At 25.7% G+C, this 19,259-nt stretch overlaps 2 protein-coding genes and 1 long non-coding RNA gene across 3 annotated transcripts in view; 1 reads left to right on the top strand and 2 right to left on the bottom strand.

Annotated features, from left to right (window-relative positions):
* Positions 1-983: 983 nt before the first annotated feature.
* Positions 984-4,722, bottom strand: LOC147808214 (uncharacterized). The gene is made up of 3 exons (XM_087166175.1): positions 4,433-4,722; positions 2,808-2,851; positions 984-2,090 (listed from the first exon to the last, which is right to left on the bottom strand). The coding sequence occupies exons 1-3, from the start codon at positions 4,648-4,650 to the stop codon at positions 2,050-2,052; spliced, it is 303 nt and encodes a 100-aa protein (XP_087022301.1). The 5' UTR covers positions 4,651-4,722; the 3' UTR covers positions 984-2,049.
* Positions 4,723-4,883: 161 nt separating this feature from the next.
* Positions 4,884-12,917, top strand: LOC147808213 (uncharacterized). Its single transcript, XR_015434789.1, has 2 exons — positions 4,884-8,197; positions 12,774-12,917. It is a non-coding gene; the product is annotated as an uncharacterized LOC147808213 (long non-coding RNA).
* Positions 12,918-16,318: 3,401 nt separating this feature from the next.
* Positions 16,319-19,259, bottom strand: part of LOC107449908 (COMM domain-containing protein 2) — a 9,226-nt gene continuing 6,285 nt past the window's right edge. Inside the window, exon 5 of the mRNA XM_016065583.5 lies at positions 16,319-16,637. Within this exon, the coding sequence (XP_015921069.3) occupies positions 16,440-16,637 (198 nt within the window). The 3' untranslated portion in view covers positions 16,319-16,439. The remainder of the gene's footprint in view (positions 16,638-19,259) is intronic.

Here is a 19,259-nt window from a genome sequence, read left to right as displayed (position 1 = left end):
TTAAATATTATTACAAAATACTTGAAACAAATTTAAATCAATCATAATGAATAACAATTTTGATACATTAAATGAAAAAATTATTTTTAACATATTAATAATTAATATAAGGGTAATAATTTTTAAAAGATTGAAAGTTTTTGATCTCTTTTCATTTTGGAATCCTAAAATAAATGTTTTTTTACAAATAAATAAATATTATTATTTGTATAATATTATTATTTATTATAAAAAATTATTATTTGTACAATAATTAACTACACATGTTGATAGATATTTTATGCTTTAAATTATAGTTATATTAATTTAAAATAAGTTCATTTCACTGGAAAAAAGAGAATAATCACAAATTTTCCAATCAATAATGTTTTAAACTACTAAAATGATATATTATTACATTATCATTTAATTATGATTTAATAATAATTTTGTTAATTTTTCTGTATTTATTTATATTTATAGTATATATTTCAATTTTAGGAATAATTTTGTAAAAAAAATGTGTTTTTGTCCTCTCATCATGGAGAATATAGGGTTTTTGCCACTTTTTGCCAATTTGCTTGGCAAAAACCTGTTTTTGCCAGGACGGTTTTTACCGGTATTTACCATGGTTTTTTCCACCTGCGGCAAAATCTTGCCAACCCTGTTAATAATTATGTAAGATATTAAAATACATATAAATTATATATACATATATTTTTAATAGAATTTTCTTTATATAAAACTATAAATATTAATAATAGATAAGGTTAATATAAAATATAGTACAACGTAATATATTAACTCCGTAAACAAACCAAGATTAAATATATCTTTAAAACAAATTAAAATTTATACTTATTCAATATCATAACTTCCTTCTTAATGTTGATTTGACAGAAAACTGGACACGACGGATCAAAACTGGAATTTCAACAAGCACTGACCTGGAAATCGTAATAATTCTCAGGCCAGCATGGTTGAAAATTCAGTCAAAAGGAGCCTTCTCTCTACATTTAAGGATGCATCACAATAACTGATGATCATAACAACCTGGAAGAAAACTAAAAGCATTGCAACTGGATAAACAAAACATGAAGCACAAATTGTGATACAACAGAACTTGTTCTTTTCGATTATTGATTCATGAACCCTTAATATTATTCAAAATTTTAATATTAATTTAAAAATATCATTTATAGTAGTAATGTTATTCTTGCATCATCAAACAAATAATGAAGTATGTAAGCATAAAAACTTTAGCACATGTAATCCAAATTTCAAAAACTAGCAATATAATAAAATCTACATTTTAAATTACCAAGTCCATGATTAATTCCAAGAATTTTTCAAAACTTTACAAAACACAACACTCTGACAAAAACACAACAGCAAATTTAAAAAAGCATTATAATAACATTAATTGAAATGATTGGTATAGCCAAAACTGTTGTAATCTGCATCCTCAGTTGATTTTTAATTTAAAAAACAGAATAAATAAAGAGTTGAAGCAATAAAATAGCTGAAAAATACAAAAGCAATTAATTTCTTTTTTGCAAAATTATATTCTAAAAATACTTTTCTTGCTCATTGATAAGGAAAGAAATACTTGATTTTTCAGTTCTAATTTTAGAATAAAAAAAATAAAAAAATTGCCAATGACTGGCTTGCTTCAACTTGCTAAATCAAGGAAAGTTGATAACTTCTTATTGGTAACTTTAAGTTTAGGGTGTAACATACTATTAATTTAACCTTTTATTCAAAAGAGAAAAAAAGGGGCTTCTTTTCAACTTTGTATTGTTAAAGTATAAATTAAGAAATAAATAAATAATGGTTTCAAGAGAAATAAATAATGGTTTCTACATCTAAACTGCTAGTAATAAACTGTGCTACTGGATAACTATGCCCAAACTATGTAACTGTAGTTTATTTGAAAACATGATAAATATTTGTGTTATGAATTATGCTAATACTACTAAATCAGCAAGTAAAATTTAAATAGAATCAAATATTAAAAAACAAACCTCATATTTCTTTTAGACTGCCTCTTATACCACACAACTTGCAAACTTAATTCTGGTTTTTCCGATCAGACAGTAACAGACTGATGGCTGAAATAAGAAATTTTTTAAAAAATAACATAAACAACTAACTTTCTGATACAAGAACTATGTTAACCTTAAAGGGGAAAATACAAATCTTTAAAAAATAACCACAGCATCAAACCAATATTAACAAAAATATGGTTTAATAATAAAAGTTTATAAACTTTTCATTGCTTTTTTTTCTGTTTTCTTCTTTAGCCCATATGTCATTTAGGGAGAAAAAAGAGACCTTACATTACTTTGAAAGTTTTATAAGTAAAAATCAACCATGTTGAATACTTATGCATGATAATTCATTTATTAAGAGGTAAGATTTAAATACTTTTAAAATCTTTCACCATTTTTAGAGATTGAATGCTAAAATAATAAATTTCTAAAATTGATAAAGCAAATAGAATAAATAATTTTTAAAATAATTAATATAAAAAATATATTAATAAATTTATTGTTTAATAATAATAGAGGAAGATAATAACCAGCAAAACATTGACTTTTTCTTAACCTACATTTGATTAAAGACAAATACTGATAAACATTAAAAGATATTTATTTTGACTTTTATTATTTTATTAAAATTTTAATTTGCAAACAGAATACTACAACAATATAGTTGAAGAAAAAAAACTAAAACACTTAAAATGCCACAGTTAATATACAATTAGTTGAATAATCAAAATAAAAAACATTATACTGGTAGCAATAGTACTAACTACTGATACTAACTGAAATACTCGTATTGGCTCCTCTTAATCTGTCTGTCATTTAAGCTAAAAAAAGAATAAAATTAGATGAATCTCTGTGCAATAGACAAATTTTTATTACAGTAATCTCTCAACTTAGTTTTGTATAATGTTATTTTGTATATACCAAATATATTTAAAGTGAAAGAGTATTTATAATTCAGGGGCAATGTTCTTAGCGATCTTCCCTCTGTCCCTCAGGGGCAGAACCACAACCGTTGTGAGAATTAGTACTTAAATTAACTCATAACATTCTATTGCCTCTAAACATTTTTCTCCATTGTGTAAAGTAGTACAAAGAAGAATATCAGGGAAAAAAACACTTTCTACTGAATATTTTTCCTTACAGCATCAAAGTGCTAAGTCTGATGCAGTTCTTTGACTACTCTCTCTTGTTTGAATGGGCTGAGTTGTGGTGATCAGGCTTAAATGTCAAGACAAGAGTACAATGTTTTCATGAATCTAGTTAACATATATATAAGTAAACATAAAGTCGTGTATACATACACTTTCTTTTTACCAACTTAGTCATGCATTCTTCACAGACTGAATATTGCCCTGTCAGTTTTAATGAATGCCATCTTTGCTAATACATTCATCTGCGACAACATCAATATCTCAATAAGGTTAAACATTTAAGAAAACAGTTAAATATGTCACCATGGAATCCCTTAGTAAAAAGAGTAAAGGGGACAGAAGTACAGAAGAAATAAGCAAGGTTTGGTTTACATAGTAGTTTTTGACTTAAACATTAACTGTAAAAAATCTTGGAATTTTGAGAAAATAAAAATTATAGATAGAAAAAAATATAAATAGTTTGTAGTAAATGAAAAATTTAATTTCAAATTAAAATCTAAATAAGTTAATTTAAATTGTTATTAATTTGTTAATATGAGTTATATTCTAAAGAAATATAATAATTTTATATGCGATACACATAAATGTGATACATATAGAATAAAATTTCTTGATTATAGTATGCATGCTCATAATTTATGTAATAGTTTAGACAATCTAAAAGAATAATAACAGCAGTAATTGTGAACGAAAATGATAAATATTATCTAAAATTCAAAATAAGAATTTTTCTGTTTCTTTACAGATTCATATTTAGAATTTCTTTTTAACATAAGTTTATAATAAAATTGAAACAAAACTATTTTGAATATGATTTAAGAACTCTCCCCTGTTATGAAGAAAATTCAATACAAAAGCTTCCTATCAAAATAAAATTTAATTAATATATTTTCTAGAAAAAAAATCTCTTTGTATTATGTCTCTGAAATAAACGTAAATCAACTCATCATTTAAATTTAAAAAATTTCATTACTAAACTGCGTTGCTAATTTTAGACAATCTAACTAAAGATTTCTGGAAACATGGAAAAACTTTGATAAATGAAAATTTTTTCTTTTGGTTTATGATTTTCAAAAATACATAAATTTTACACATAAAGGAAAACAAACTATGTAATTTAAATTCTAAATCTTTGCATTTTCAGGAAATTTAGTATGATCTCTTAATATTAACAAAATCTCATGATTTTTTAAAATATAATGCTTTTAAAACATACACTTATATTATAAATCTTTAATTAATAAGAATTACCTGTAAATAAAATTTTCATGATGACAAAATATAAAATCCAGCTCAATCAAATCTAGAAAATGGCTTTGAAAAATAATTTTGTTTATGATATGACAGGAAACTATAGATGCAAAATAACTGATTTCAGTAGTTGCAATATATGGGTAGCAAGTAAAAATATCCAAGGCATTTTGAATTAATTGAGCAAATGGTGCAGCTCTTAGCATTCGAAAGAACATTGGAGATAATATAGTAAATTTACAATTAAAAATATGACTTACCTAGCGAATTCGTTTCATTGCTTAATCATTCCGAGTGCGTCCAGCTCAAACATTGTCGCCATTTTCAATCACGTTCAAAAGGCGGGCATCCAAGCAGTTGGCGATAGATTTCGTTTGGCAATCACCCATTTCAGCTGATCGCCAAAGTTTAGGGTTATAAGAGGGCGGTCAGCCAAGACAGTGCGAGTGTATTTACATACGCCGAATTCAATGGTAAGTTCTTTTATTCCTTACTTTAATTTTTACTATTTAGAATGTTAATTCATTATAATGCTTCACTATCAAAGAAAGTAAATTATTGTAGTTAATTCTGCTTGAAATAAACACAAATATTCTAAGCCTATCATTTGCGAAGTTTAACAAACTATGACAAAACGTAACGATTTCGGAAAAAAGCAAGAGAATTTGTTGATTCTCATTTACTGAGCATAAAATGTAAAGAGATGAAATACAGACCCTTATATACGATTGTTATGCAGTTGAGATATTTTTAATAAAATCATGAATATTTTAAAAGTATTCTGATGGCACCTAAGCTTAATGAAGGAATATTAATCTGAAATAAGTTAAACTAGTTGCGATCTTTTGTAAAGAAAATTTCCGTTTTAAAGCTTTAATTATCAAAATTATTAAATTAATGCTGCATTATTTTATTCACCTGGCAAATTTTGTTGCTGTAATAAATAACAATTAACAAAAAGTAACAATTATAAGCATTATTCTGAAGATAATACTTAAATGTTATTAATCATGGTTGACTTCACACACAAAAATATGAGTAGAGGGGATATTTTCCATCTGTGATTTGTTGTACTGTACCTACTATTGTTGATTTCAAACTTGCATACATTTAAAAAAGAAAACATGTAGAGGTTTGCCAGGGGGTAGTGGCTACAAGATATACCCTTAGTTTCTACCCATGTTTTGTTTTCAGTGTGATGATAGCCACTGGAAGTTACCAAGACTTGTTGATTATTCTGCCACAGGTGATGATAAACAAATTTTCCAGAGTAGAAAAGAATTTTAGCTAGATTTATAATGTAAATTTTTCAGTTTCACTAATTTTAGGGGATATTTCCGTATCTTAATCTGTCGCACAAACTACTATAGCCAAGCTACCAAATAGATATAAACTTGAAGTTTAAAAAAAAAACAAAAAAAACATAAATGTTTGCCAGATGGTTACAAGTTATATCTTTAGAGTTGGTCCCTTTCTGTGATTTTTTTTCTTTCTTTCAGTTTCTCCGATACCAGAAGTTGCCAACACATGCCGATTATTCTGCCGTTGTTCATTTATCCCCTGATTTAATGAATCAAATAAAAGGGGATGTTTCCCTATTTGAACTAGTTTGTGCCAACTAAAAATGTTGAAGCAAAAAAAAAAAAAAAATAATAATAAGATTTTGTACTTTGCAAAAATTTAAAAAGAAGTATGTAGTAGAAGTTTTCCTGAGGGTTGCTACAACTTATATTCTTTGAGTTATTCCCATTCTGAGATATTTAATTTTTCGTGGATCGCTGGAAGTTTATGAATATTTAGCCATAGGTAACAACATAGAAATACTCATTAAACTTTTAATCCCCTATTAGGGTTACTTCTGTATTGTGAGCAGTTATGCCAACTGCTAACTTTTTAAAAGAATATGTAAAGGTGTGCAAAATGTAGCTACGAGTTATACTCTTCAAGTTGATCTCCGTCCGTTAATTTTTTTTAGTTCCTCCTGGTTGCTGCATGGAAGTTGCTTAGAAGATATAGTGATTATTCACCGGCAGATCATGATACGGGCATTTTTATTTCTGTTTTGCCTACTCAGTACGAGATGGTATTTTTATTAGCAAATAAGACGAGACAAGTTTTATGTGTGAAACAGTCCTGTCATATTGTTATTAATTTGAGCTGTCTTATCTACTTACCTACTATTGTCTTATAAAGTATAAAAACTATTAGTTGTTGCATTTTTAAAACAGTTGAGTAGTAGCAGTTGTGATTCATGGCAGTTTCTTTTAACTTTACCTTTTTAAAGAACCGAGGGTTAAACACGCTTGATTGGTATAAATTTTACAAGAGTATAGCAGATGGTTCTTCAGCCAAAATGTCGTGGAAGTATCGTCTTAACAAGCTATTGCAAGAGAAAATCTCACATGGACAAAATAGTCTTTTGACTATTTATTTTGCAACATGATATCTTTAAAAAAAAATAATAAAAAATCACCCAGTTGAACATTTACTGGAAATTTTTCTTCTTATTTTTGAAACAGTTTTTGAAATTTATCAGCTAACACGATAAGGAAAATAATTGCACTAATTTTCAATATTAAATTATCTTTAGAATTATTCTTATTCAAGCTTTTATTTAAATTTACATTGCTGTTTAAAACTTTTTTAATTCTTTTATAGTTACTGTATTCTAAAAACATGCCTAGGCAGGGGTCTGTCTAGGCCGAATTTACTACCGTTTAGCGGTACCTTCACAAAATCAACTTTAGGAAAAACAGTTTCACAAAATACTTTTTCTTATAATTTTATTTTCGTATTCCTTAAGAAACGATAAATCCATATTTTTGTGTTGATTTTTTAATATAGTTTTTAATTTTTCACAAATTATATCTAAATTTTCACAAAATAGGTACCTCTCAGAAAAACGTAGACAGACCCCTTATAGGTGAAAAAGTTCAATTGAAATTTTTATTGCTAGATTTTTCTTTTAAACAATTTTTGTCTTGGTTTTTACTTAGCTTTTTACATTTCTAAAAAACTTTGTTTTTATTAAGTGTATGACACAGTAATTAAGAAAGTTTCTAATGACTTTATTCTTATCTGGAAAATATGATAATTGGAAAGCTGAGATGTAAAGCTTTAAAATTTTATTTTGAGAATTAAAATAGATTTTTCTGTTTTACATTTGTATATAATCTTTTGTTTTTGTTAGTAACACAGCATTTTAATAACATATTTCTAATAGATTATATTTTAGTTAATGTTGCTTTATGGATACTGCTTTGCAGAAAATATTATTCTTAGCATAGAAGCTTTGTTGTAACAATTATGATATTTTTTTTTCTTTCTATTTTACTTTATAACTTTAGTTTTTTTATAAGTATTTCTTGTTTAATTTTTTGTATTCCCTTTAGCCCATTCCACTAATATAGATAAGCATGGAGTAATTTCCAATTATAAATAAGCTTATTTATTCGTAAAAAATATTTATTAATGAATTTTTTTTTAAAAAAAAATATTGCTATAGAAATATATTCTGCATTTCACCATTTTTTTAGCTAACATTCTGCCAAACCATTACTCCTTACCTCGCTAGTTCTGAATAATAAATATGCCCGTATAAACAAAACAAAATATGTTTGAATAATTTCTATGTTTTTAAACATATTAACTGAATGAATTTTCTTTTTCATAATCTATTGATGTACTTCTGAGGAAGGTCTTTGGAAAGGATCTGGCTTTGAGTATGAAGCTCCATCAAGTCTCATTTGAAGGTTCCTGAATTAAGTATGTCTAAAGAAATAACTGTATTTGAATTGTTTCCTTTTTTCTTGTACTTAAAAATGGGTAAAAAAAATTTCTTGAAATTATAAACATGAACAAATCAACTGTTAAAAATTATTTCAAATAACTTTTACTGATATTAAAAATAGTAATTAAAAATTGTTTACATAGGCTGCCCATGCTTCAATAACAACAAATAAAAGTACTCAAAAACTTGTCTCTTAAAATGAATTATCATATATTGTAAATATATTTTACATGTACTGTAGAATCCTAATGATTTGATGCACAATCATCAGCATTTGCACTATATTTATAATAAAAGTTTCTGGTGTAAGATTCACCGTTAGTATCAAGTAGAATGGTAAACTGTTACTGTTTTTACCTCCACTATATTTGCTGTTCCAATGTTTTATTTCACTGGCACTTAAAAAATATGTGCTTTATCTGCATTAAATTAGTCTTTTTATTCATAGTCTTTGATAAGTTTAAACAAATTCTGAAACTTCTATTTTGCTTTTATGAATTCTTCAGCGATCATACATGATGAATCATTTAAAGGCTGAGGCTACTCAAACCAAACATTCAAATGAATTATAAAAGGAATTAAGAACATCAATTGGAAATTCTCGGGGAATTAAGATTTATACAAATTGCTTAGTATTTCAAATCTCCGTGGCAGAATCGCAACGGCACGGCGACATTGTTGCAGAATTTTACATAGTTCTTGCATAGAGATTTTCATAGCTGCCAACCCTTCTGCATTTTGCAGAAGCTATCCGCATATTTACTTATTTTAGCTATTTTTTTCTGCTTTTACGCTCAGAAGATAAGATCTTCTGCATTTTACCCGGTCGCCCGATAGCTAGTATTTTGTTTAAGTCAGACTGTATTGACTATACCCCACAGCAATGCTGAATGCGAAAGGTTGTTTTCTGTGGTAAAAAAACTAGGACTCAATTCTGCTCATCAATGTCTGATGAGCAGTCTGCTCGAAAAACTTTTAATAATTAAGTCTAAAGAAGAAATACATTGTTTTGAAAGAATTTTTAGTTAAAGCAAAAGGTGCTACTAAAGGATCTTTGCAAAAAAAAATTTTTTTGATGTAATTCTTTCTCCATAATTTCCATTGAGTTTATATATAGTGCATACTATTATAGTGTAATTAAACTAATTTTAATGTGTCTTAAAATTTTATATATTTCCCTTTAATCAAGAATTAATAAATTAATATAGTACCTTCAAGTAGCTGGTCAAAATTTTTAAAAATTTTTTTTACCTTTTCTTGTTTTAAAAAAAAGGGGAGTATTTTTTTAAAAATAAATTTATTAGTAATTAGTATGCAGTTGCGAACCTTCTGCATTTTTCTTGTCTATCATCAGCATTTTTATAACTAGAGGTTTGCAGCTATGGATTTTTCTCTTGAAAAGAAGAAAATATTACATTTCTTTTTTACAGAAATATTTGAACATGCAATATTTGAATCATGCATTTTGATAATCAGTTTTTGGCACACTCAATTTTCACTGATATCATAAATCGACGTAACGTTTCGATGATATTTTCGGCAGTTATTGATACTGATTTTCATTTGGTTCTTAACCATCTTGATATATTTAAACAATATGGAAAACTCGAATCGTGCATTTGAGTATCTATTTTTTTAAGGCTATCTATTTATTTTTTTGAAATTCTATCTAATTTTTGGAAGTTATAGATGTTGATTTCTCCTTAGTTTTTAAATCTAATATTTTTTATACGATATTATTTATTACAACGTAATTTCAAAGTGTAACACGCTTTTGAGCAGTCCAATTTACATAATTACATCATATATTTTTTTTTGGGGGGGGGGGGGCAATTACCTACTACTATGGATTTCATGATATTCAATATTTTTTTATTGTTATGATTATTTGCAAAATGTGAAGAAGCAAATAAAGTGTGTGTTTTCCCACCAACAAAATATGAGAATATCACCCATAATATTAAAAAGAAATATTTCATGCTAAATTAAGAAAATCAGTATTATTTTTTTTTTTTTTGTTAACACAGAGTATTTGCCATTTTAAATTAGCAACATGTGTGTTTGTTTGTATTAAATGTATTTTGCAATTAGATATTAGTGCTGGAGGAGAGTTTAGTCGCAGATAGCTCAAAAACATTCTGCCACAAGATTTCAAATTATCCTTGTTTCAATTTTTAAAAAAGCCAATTGTATATATGTTTATATTTATTTATTTATTTGTGTACTTCTGCAGTTTTCTACAATTCCGCATATGAGAAATTGAACTTTCAATATTGTTAACTTTAATCAATGATTTTATATCTATGACTATACCTATGATATTTTCTATTTATATGACATATCTGTCTATGATACTTTATTTTTATAAAGTATCATAGTATCACATTATGGGTGATATTCTCATATTTTGTTGGTGGGAAAACACACACTTTATTTGCTTCTTCGCATTTTGTAAATAATCATCACAATAAAAAAATATTAATAATCACTTTTATTTTTATAAAGTTTTTTTTTTCAATAACTTCTGCACTATATTATAATGCTTACATTAAATGAAAAAATTTTTGATTTCATACTGTTTGAAAACATCTTTTATCTAAATATCTTATTTTTACCAAGTGAATGTTTTTGTGTTTATTATTTGGTGTTAAAGTATTAATGATTAAAATGTTTTAAAACACGATTCATTGTGTATATCAAGGTTGCAAAAAATGCTTACTTTTTTCTAAAAGAGTTAGCCTGACTAGTCTTCATTAATTTATTATAATTTCTTGCATTTTACTGTTTACATTTAGCATACTTATGTTCAAACTTTTTATTTTAACAAAAACTATTAAGTAAAATTTATGTTAAATGTCTAATATTGCAGAAAACTTATATATCTCGTAAGTTAAGTAGTTCATGCAATGGAAATTATCACTACTACAAACTATATGAATTACAGTTTGACAAAAAAATATATATTTGTTTTCACATCTTTAAATAAGTTAAAACTTTTTTTGATATATCTGCTCTATACTTGTTCAAAAAAATTTTTAATTTAATTTTTTTGCAAGGGTGTGGAAAGTTGGTAATTTTGTTTTGCTCATATATATATATGCAGCATTAAGAACGATAATTTCTAATTAGTTCCAAGAATAAAATTATTATTTTGTTAAACAATTTTAAGTTTAAAGCTGTTCCTCCGAATTGTTTCTATAGTCCAAAATTGCTATACTGCATTACTCCAAACATTCTGTCATGTTGCTACAATTAACTAACACCATTGTGTTCCTTTCATTTTATCACATTTTTCGAAGAAATATTTATTAAAATATTTCTCCAAAAACTGTGTTTTGTGTGTAAATTTTTTTTTTAAATTTTTTTATCCTGTCCTTTTAAAGTGGTTTAAACAAATAAGGTATTTACTGCCCCCAAGCAACCTGATAGTAACACACTAGGGTCAAGGAACACAGAACCTATTTTTCCCACCCTGGAAGCTAATGCCCCACCATTACTAAGAATTCCGTTGTCGAAATGAATTTCTAAATCTCCAAACAGCTTTCTAATGTATTTTGGAGTAAAGTGTTAAGTTTTAGCAGTGATTTTCCAGAAATTAAAGAACTTTTAAATTAACCATTTTTTGTTTAAAAAAGCTTTAACAGAGGCAATTGTAAAATGTAATTCTTCACTTGAACTAAATAATATATAGTTTAATAAATTACTGAATTTGTTAAAATTACTCCTTTTGTATATTAAAGATACTGTTTGTGTTAAAAGGCATAGTATTTTTACTGTTTTAATAAATGAGAAATTAAAAATTACGTAACTGAAACTAATGGAATTGTGTTTCTGAACTACAAAGTTCTTGCAAAATATTCTGAAGAGGAATGAAAATTGCAGCTAAGGAGCAAGAAAAAAATGAGAGAGGAAAATAAAATTCTGATGATAAGTAAATAAACAGAAAGTCGTGGCAAGTACTGTGGTTATGAGAAAAAGTCATTTCAAATAGGGGTGTTTTGTGAATAGTTTTGTCTTGATTTTAGATCAGCGGGGGTAAACCAATTGACACCTTTATTTCTCCATTGTTCCCCCATTAGAAATGTGCCCTTACTTGTTACCATAGCAGCCGACAACACCAGACTAAAAGCCTGGAGGAGTTCTCCTCCGAGCCACACAAAAAATAATTTTTTGTTTTGTTTATAACTTGCTGTTGGCTTCAATGTAAGATTTAGCTAGGATAAAAAATAAAAAAAATTGTTAAATACTATTCTAATTCAGATTTGTGCTGTATATGTATGTAATTTTGTCGTGTAATATGTGAGTAAAATTTGTAAAATAGATTTTCTTATATCTAAATATTTGGATGTACTTAATCGATATATATTTACTAGAAATTCCATGAAAATAATAAACAGTTTTAATATTTTTTTTTTTTACATTTTATTTAACTCTGTATTTTATCTAGTCAGTATTGCTTCGTTTTAGAAATCTACTGTTGGTTGAAACATTTTAATATTATTGTCCGGCATATTTTTTTTTCATATGCTAAAATAGTTATTTGTTTTCCAGGTACATTGCAGTGAAGAGGTGATACTAACAGCAGGGTGGAAGAAGTTATGAATAGATATATTTCAGATCTGTGGCGATGTGTTATAATTGTAAATCTGTATATTGTATGATAGTTGTAAAATAAATAAAACTTAATAAATCTTATTTGATTTAATGTTTTTTTCTGTATTTAAAATTATTAAGTTAACTGCTCATCTGGATTAAAAATTGTAATTTTTACGAACATACGACTTAGAAAAATTTTAATTTTTGTAAGTAAACAAATCAAATGGTAAATTTGGTTAATATATATATTTTTTTACTTCATGTGTGTGTTAAAGTAAATTTTAGTTAAATTTTTCAAGCTAAAAACTAAAAAATAAAAAAAAAATAATGAACCCAAAAGCATTCCAGAAGAGTAGATAATTTCAAGCAAGCAATTTGGAAACATGGATTTAAGGAGAGCAGTAGACTTCTTAATTATTAATTTGAACTAAAAAAAAAATATTTTTTCCATAGGGGTTTGGAAAATCATGTAAGTATTGAGTAATTTTTTCTCCTACCAATTCTTTATATTACAAACTTTTAGGCATGAAAAATTTTAAAAATTCCTGAGAGACATGAAACTTCGTAAATAAACTAGTATGTTGCTGTGAAGAGGTAGTAAGATTTGCATTCCTTATTCGTTGAGTTATAATTTGAATTGTAAAAATTTACAAAAAGTATGAGATTAAAAACAAAAAGCTTTTTCTAGGATTCTTAAAAAAAAGCATTAATATTGGCTGTTTTGCGTTATTTTAGTTTTAGTTTGATAAGAATTAAAAGTTTAAATGCTATATTTTTTAGTGCAGCGTAAACATTAAAATACGGAATGGTTTCTTCCCTTCTTAGTTAAAAAAAATTAAAATTACGTTAAAATTGAAATTAATTTAGTTAAATTTACGCGAAAAGTTTATTAATTCACCTAACTCAAAATAAGGGTTAAAAATATTGATAATAATACGTAAATTGTACGGATTAAATCCGTTTGTATTTTGGTTAAAATAACGTTAAATGTGCGTTATTTTAATAAAAATAAGCGTTAAAAACACGTAAATATTCATGGTGAAAAAGACGGATCTTATAAAACTGAAAATTCACGTTAAAAACTTAGTTAAATTAGCGTAAAAAATACGATAAAAAAGAAACAAACTTCGTTAAATTAACGTCAAAGATTGGTATCAAAATTCACCATAGTCAAACTAGAGGCAAAAAAGCGTCAATTTTGCGTTAAAAATAACCCAAATTTTAACGGATTCGAGACTACCACTTGAAACGTAAATAAAACGTTCGGTGGGAACGTTTTTTTGCTTTTAACCTTGTGGCATTATAACGTTATTTTCACGTAATTAATACTTATCTCTGCTGCATGGGTTGTATGTTATAATTAAAAATTTCTTTGCTAACTAAATTTATATATTTACCATGTGCAAATCTGATTTCAGGCAAATCCATAACCAGGAATCTTCTAATATTTAATAAAGAATTTTTTTAAAATAAAATTCTTTTTCATTAAATGTTATTAATTTCTTAAAATTTAATCTTATTAGTATTAAAATTTTTAAATTGAAATTCAATATTTATTATTTTTCAATTAAAATTAAATACTTATTAATTATAAACTTTGAATAATACAAAATAAGAGAAGAATTTAAAATAATTAAAGCAATTAAAAACTATACTTCCAGTGGAAAAACACGATATGCAGCTGAAATTCCAAATGGAATTGAAACAAAAAAACAATGAAAAATGAAAAAATACGACAATCGAAGCTGACGTCTTCAGGGGGTACTAGCTCCGGAAGCCGTAAATGCAAAATTTTTTCTTTCGAGAGAACACGACAAATGTCTAAATTGCTCTCTCTGTACCCCAAAGGTTTTGCCAAAGTCCAGGAAGAAACAATACAATACAAAATACATTAAGCAAATACAAAAGTATAAAATCAAGACTAATACATAAGAATAAAAAGCTCAAAAACTTACTTGAAAACAAATCCTATAACCAAATTACACAACTGACTAGCAAACAACAACTAAATTGAAACAAACAAATATCGTTTATTTCAATAAAAAACTAAAAATTCACACTACTTCAATATAAAACTACAAATTATTTTGGATTTCGTTCTTGAGTGTATTTTGGCTCAAAATATATCTTATCAAAATTATAATTAGGAGAAATATGATAATTTTTAAAAGTTACGTAGAAAATTGTACATAAATGTATTTTTTTCTGCAATTTTAGACTAATTACGAAGATTATACTGTTTAAACATTGGTTGAATAATTCTCTAGAAGTTTTTCAATTAGTTAAATTTTACAGACACAGCAATGGATAGTAATCTGTGGTAAATAAAAAACAAAATGTTTTCCCACTATTTTCACAACCTACAACCTTTATTTAAGTATAAAAAGTATTTTTCAAATGTTAATAAGTATTTTTTTCTTTTTAATAAAAGGAATTCCTACAAATTTGATGATGTAAGAAAGACTTAAACTTGATAATAAAATGATAAGAACTATAAAAATTTTTAAAACTAAAAATAATTATGAAATTTACGATTTTTAAGGTAATCAAAAAGTAGCCGATAAGTCTTGTGCATGGAGTACACATAAAATTTCAAACTACAACAAACTTCAATAAGCCATAATAATTCTTTAAGATTTTGCTTTACATTTGTACGAAGTAAAAAAGGATAAAAATAACATTCTTAAAAATTCTTAACAACATAAAATCAAATTCGTGAAAATGATTTATATATTAACACTTGTTTTAGTTAGATTATTAAAACAACTTACTATATAAAATGGAAAGAATAATATGGAGGACATTTTATTATTTTTTTGCTGTTAACCTATCTTGGATATTTTTACATTGCTAATTTCAAATCAGCAATCAGTTCTTCTCACTAAGATAGTTTTTTTAAATGACATTCTTAGTCTATTTTTTGTCGAAATGTAGAAATTTGAAAACATTATGTGCAACAGAGGTTTACGTAATTGTTGCTGAGGGAGTTAGAGCACATCATCAGGATTAAAATAGCATAGAAACCAATGTAAAGAAACCTCGTCACACACCATTATAGGCGTTTCCCTACTATGAACTGTTATTTGGGTGCTTGTGATCAGGGTTCCAAAGCAATTTTAATCCTGATGATGTGCCTTAACTTCTCTAGAAGTTTGTTGCACATTTACTCAACCCACTGTTATACATAGAGTTGTTCACTCTGACAAAAACAGACTAAAAGTGTCATTGAAAAATAAAAAAAAATATGTTGCTTTATGAGGAAAACTGATAAGAAATTTGATATTTGCTTAAAGGAAAAGAAAAAAAAATTTCTCCCGGTATTTTTTGTCGAATTGATTAAAATAATTAAAAAAATCTTTAAAGTAGTAATTTTAATAGTAAAAAATAATACTTTTATTAGTAAAAGAAAAAGTTATCGTAGTAATAAAAAGTGACCTTAATAATAGTAATCTTAAATGGGTAATAAAATTTTTTTCAATGGAAATTATTAACAAAACTCATTTATCTTCAATTTTTTATTTATATTGTCAATTTTTAATTATGATGCAGGTAGAAATATTAATAACATGAATAAAATGTTTACAAAATTAAATAACAAATTTCCTTACAAATAAAAAAAAATCATTTTATGCTTCTCATAATGCGCCGTGAATGATGCGACTTCACCTCTTGGAGAGCTTTATCAAGTTCTTCAGTCAAATGAATTATGTTAGATGAATCAGATTCTAAGACGGTGTTTGTAATTTTACCATCTTTCTTAAGCTGCAACCCTAACAGCAATGTAGGTTCGATAGGTCGCCTTAAACTCCTACTTGCAATCTGTAAATCAGATATGTATATAAGAATGAATGTAAGGTGTAATAAGTTGAAAATAATATAAATTTAAAAATACTTTTTTGGTTAAAAACATTAAAATTTAGTTGAGTATACCTCCAAAGGGTTAATGAAAGTAAAAAAAAAAAGAGTTAAAATAATTATAAAATTTTTTTAAAAAATTAATATAATTTCTTAAGAAAACAAAACTTAAGAGGTGCAGATTTGTTTTAATGAAACAAAAAGCAGAACATTTTCAATAGCAAAAAATCTTTTTTTTTTATTCGCCAGAAATTTTTTTTCCATATATTTTTTAATACTAATATCATATTTTTAGTGAATAAGGTAACTTTCTGAGCCCCTAAATGGCAATAAAATTGGGGAAGGGGTTAATTATAAACTGAAAATACATTTAGCACAAAGATTTTTTTCTCAAAACAGACTCTCAACTGAAAAAAAAAAGTCTTATATATAAGAAAAATGCCAGCATAATAAAAGAAAACTATTCTGACATAATCAAAAGCCTTTAAAATGTAGTTTTTACATATAACTTAAAAAAGTATGTTGTAAAAAGTTTTCATTAAGTAACAATAGCTTTTCTTTATAATGTTTATATTTAACTTATAGATAACAATGGATTCAATTTTATCTCCCCTTTTTGAATCAGACAAAATATAATTTTTTGTTCAATCTAACTAATTAGAAATGCCACATTGCTTAAAAGATGATCTGCACATTGTTTGCTGCAAAGTTTTACAAATTTAAAAACCAAGTAAAATTTTCTATCCATTCAAAATGATTTGGTATTCTTCTTCAATCTTTTGAAAATTGAGTTAAATTCTTTAAATTGGCCAAATATTCAACCAGAATTAGAATATCAGACGACCCAAACCATTATTTGAGAAAGAATGAGCAAAAATTTATACACACTCTAAATAGTATATTTTATTTAACGTTAAAATTAGAAAAAAATATTTTTATTATTTTTTAAAGTTATTAATAGCTATTCACCGCTTATCTTAGAATAACCAAAACCATTATTTGAGAAAGAATGAGCAAAAATTTATTCACACTCTAAATAGTATATTTTATTTCACGTTAAAATTAGAAGAAAATATTTTTATTATTTTTTAAAGTTATGAATAGCTATTCTCCGCTTATCTTAGAATAACCAAAACCATTATTGGAGAAAGAATGAGCAAAAATTTAGACACACTCTAAATAGTATATTTTATTTCACGTTAAAATTAGAAGAAAATATTTTTATTATTTTTTAAAGTTATGAATAGCTATTCTCCGCTTATCTTAGAATAACCAAAACCATTATTTGAGAAAGAATGAGCAAAAATTTATTCACACTCTAAATAGTATATTTTATTTCACGTTAAAATTAGAAGAAAATATTTTTATTATTTTTAAAGTTATGAATAGCTATTCTCCGCTTATCTTAGAATAACCAAAACCATTATTGGAGAAAGAATGAGCAAAAATTTAGACACACTCTAAATAGTATATTTTATTTCACGTTAAAATTAGAAGAAAATATTTTTATTATTTTTTAAAGTTATGAATAGCTATTCTCCGCTTATCTTAGAATAACCAAAACCATTATTTGAGAAAGAATGAGCAAAAATTTATTCACACTCTAAATAGTATATTTTATTTCACGTTAAAATTAGAAGAAAATATTTTTATTATTTTTTAAAGTTATGAATAGCTATTCTCCGCTTATCTTAGAATAACCAAAACCATTATTGGAGAAAGAATGAGCAAAAATTTAGACACACTCTAAATAGTATATTTTATTTCACGTTAAAATTAGAAGAAAATATTTTTATTATTTTTTAAAGTTATGAATAGCTATTCTCCGCTTATCTTAGAATAACCAAAACCATTATTTGAGAAAGAATGAGCAAAAATTTATTCACACTCTAAATAGTATATTTTATTTCACGTTAAAATTAGAAGAAAATATTTTTATTATTTTTTAAAGTTATGAATAGCTATTCTCCGCTTATCTTAGAATAACCAAAACCATTATTGGAGAAAGAATGAGCAAAAATTTAGACACACTCTAAATAGTATATTTTATTTCACGTTAAAATTAGAAGAAAATATTTTTATTATTTTTTAAAGTTATGAATAGCTATTCTCCGCTTATCTTAGAATAACCAAAACCATTATTTGAGAAAGAATGAGCAAAAATTTATTCACACTCTAAATAGTATATTTTATTTCACGTTAAAATTAGAAGAAAATATTTTTATTATTTTTTAAAGTTATGAATAGCTATTCTCCGCTTATCTTAGAATAACCAAAACCATTATTGGAGAAAGAATGAGCAAAAATTTAGACACACTCTAAATAGTATATTTTATTTCACGTTAAAATTAGAAGAAAATATTTTTATTATTTTTTAAAGTTATGAATAGCTATTCTCCGCTTATCTTAGAATAACCAAAACCATTATTTGAGAAAGAATGAGCAAAAATTTATTCACACTCTAAATAGTATATTTTATTTCACGTTAAAATTAGAAGAAAATATTTTTATTATTTTTTAAAGTTATGAATAGCTATTCTCCGCTTATCTTAGAATAACCAAAACCATTATTGGAGAAAGAATGAG

The sequence above is a fragment of the Parasteatoda tepidariorum genome, chromosome 6 (genome assembly GCF_982258835.1).
Source record: "Parasteatoda tepidariorum strain Cologne lab strain chromosome 6, Ptep-v5.0, whole genome shotgun sequence".
NCBI lineage: Eukaryota > Metazoa > Arthropoda > Arachnida > Araneae > Theridiidae > Parasteatoda > Parasteatoda tepidariorum.
The sequence above is the reverse complement of the archived record's forward strand: the minus strand, read 5'-3'. Positions and strand labels throughout refer to the sequence as shown.

Coding starts and splice junctions, on each gene's coding strand:
- LOC147808214 (XM_087166175.1), bottom strand. CDS start 4,650: ATGTTCTTTCGAATGCTAAGAGCTGCACCATTTGCTCAATTAATTCAA. Junction 2,852..4,432: donor CATGAAAATTTTATTTACAG/GTAATTCTTATT, acceptor TTCTTTTTTTAG/CTTAAATGACAGACAGATTA. Junction 2,091..2,807: donor GAGCCAATACGAGTATTTCA/GTTAGTATCAGT, acceptor TTCTTATTTCAG/CCATCAGTCTGTTACTGTCT.